The following is a 1672-nucleotide window of genomic DNA, read 5'->3' as shown; positions in this document are numbered from 1 at the left end:
TGATGATGAATAAATTGTCATTGCTAGATGAAAAAACATTTACAAAAAAAGTTTATCTGCAGGTATTTTCCAGGAATGCAGTGGTTGGTAGCCTCCTAAATGATCCAAGAAKAGCTTCTGTTCTCTCAAAGCTCACTGGGGAACTACTGTTCAACATCTACTGAAAATAAAAGTTCTGGCTGCGACACAAAGTGTCAAAACATTTAATGTTTCACTATACCATGACTCAAGTTGTTCCTTGGTAAACCTTCAATTCAAAATGTTATGTTGCASTAGACTTAAAAACCAGTAAATGTGTGCTCATACTTTGTCACTGTTTCTTGTTCTGTTTATCTTTTTTATATAAAAAAAAAGTTTACTGACTTTTTAAAATTATAATTGTTTAAAAGTTTTTGTTTATAAAAGTTGGACCTACAGGATTGGGAGATTTTGTCAACCGTGATTTGTTTCTGTTTTTTTTTTTTACCAGGTGAGCTGGCTGCGGAGTCAGTTCCCTTCATTAGACATTGAAGTAGACGGAGGGGTCGGCCCTGACACTATTCACAAGTGTGCTGAGGTAAAGAACATTATAATAACGACAGTACTTCTGTAAGCGATAAGCAGTGGTGGGCAGCGCTAATCCAAAAATTAGCTCCGCAATTTCTAAAGCGCTTATGAAAATATTTAGGTCCGCAACTTCAAAAGCACTTATGCCATAGAAATATTAGCGGAAGCTAGTTATAAGCGCAAGTTCAATTTGACACTTACTAGCTGGCAACAATTCATGTACAATATATGCACAACACTGCCAACTAGTGGTGTATGAACCCTTTAACAGCTTAATCCTACAACGATTGTTGGGGATGTGATTTCCTGAAACAGACATTTAGCTCCTGGTTTAAAAATTAAAAAGTTGTTGAGGATTGCTAGTTCGTCTGCTTCTATGTCTTTTTCTTTTGTTTGTTGTAGATTTTTCATTAAAGAAGCATCAATAAATTAATTTTAAAACCGTCTATTGGAAAACTGAAGCAATGCATTCTGTGTACATGACGGGTTGATTTGTGACGGGAAACGAAAGCACAGAGTATCTAGCTGCGAACTTCAAAATAAGAGCTTGGATTTTAAAGTTTTCTATGTAGTTGCTCCATTTGACCACTAGATGTCTGTCTTCATCAGCATGACATCTTTAAAGGGATCCCCGTTTAGTTGTAACATTAGACAATATGATAAATATATATTTTATCTGTAAAATAAAGACTGTAAAAATACTGTAGGATGTTCAGTTTTTAGAATTTTTAAACTAAAAGTTAAAAAATTTATTACACGGACGGGGCCATTTTATTTACACGCAAAGCATTCTGGGTAAATGATGACGTAGATAGGTCCTCGGTGCAAGGCTGCTAGCGAGCTATATCCACCCTGAAGGTTAATCTTGGACAATATCTGACGATCGACTCTTTTAAATGGAACCAGAGAGTGTTGACAGAGAGGAGAAGGTAGAAATGACTCAATCTGTAACTGAAAATATACTGTAGATAGAGGACAACAGAGCTACTTCATGGAAGAAGAACCTCAGCTTAGCCTGTTAGCCTTTGTGCTAGAGCCAAAGCTATATTGCTTTTAATGTATTAGCTCAGAGCTAGCGCGACAAACTAACAAGCTAAACTGAGGTCCTCCATCCATATTTTCAGTT

General features: G+C 36.2%; 1 protein-coding gene across 1 annotated transcript in view; it reads left to right on the top strand.

Annotated features, from left to right (window-relative positions):
* rpe (ribulose-5-phosphate-3-epimerase) overlaps positions 1-1672 on the top strand; it is an 8185-nt gene that overhangs the window by 3843 nt on the left and 2670 nt on the right. Inside the window, exon 5 of the mRNA XM_014028483.1 lies at positions 470-556. Coding sequence (XP_013883937.1) covers positions 470-556 — 87 coding nt within the window. The remainder of the gene's footprint in view (positions 1-469; positions 557-1672) is intronic.

The sequence above is a fragment of the Austrofundulus limnaeus genome, unplaced genomic scaffold, assembly GCF_001266775.1.
Source record: "Austrofundulus limnaeus strain Quisiro unplaced genomic scaffold, Austrofundulus_limnaeus-1.0 Scaffold768, whole genome shotgun sequence".
Classification (NCBI taxonomy): Eukaryota; Metazoa; Chordata; class Actinopteri; order Cyprinodontiformes; family Rivulidae; genus Austrofundulus; species Austrofundulus limnaeus.
Note: the sequence above shows the minus strand (reverse complement) of the source record. Positions and strands in the feature narration are given on the sequence as shown.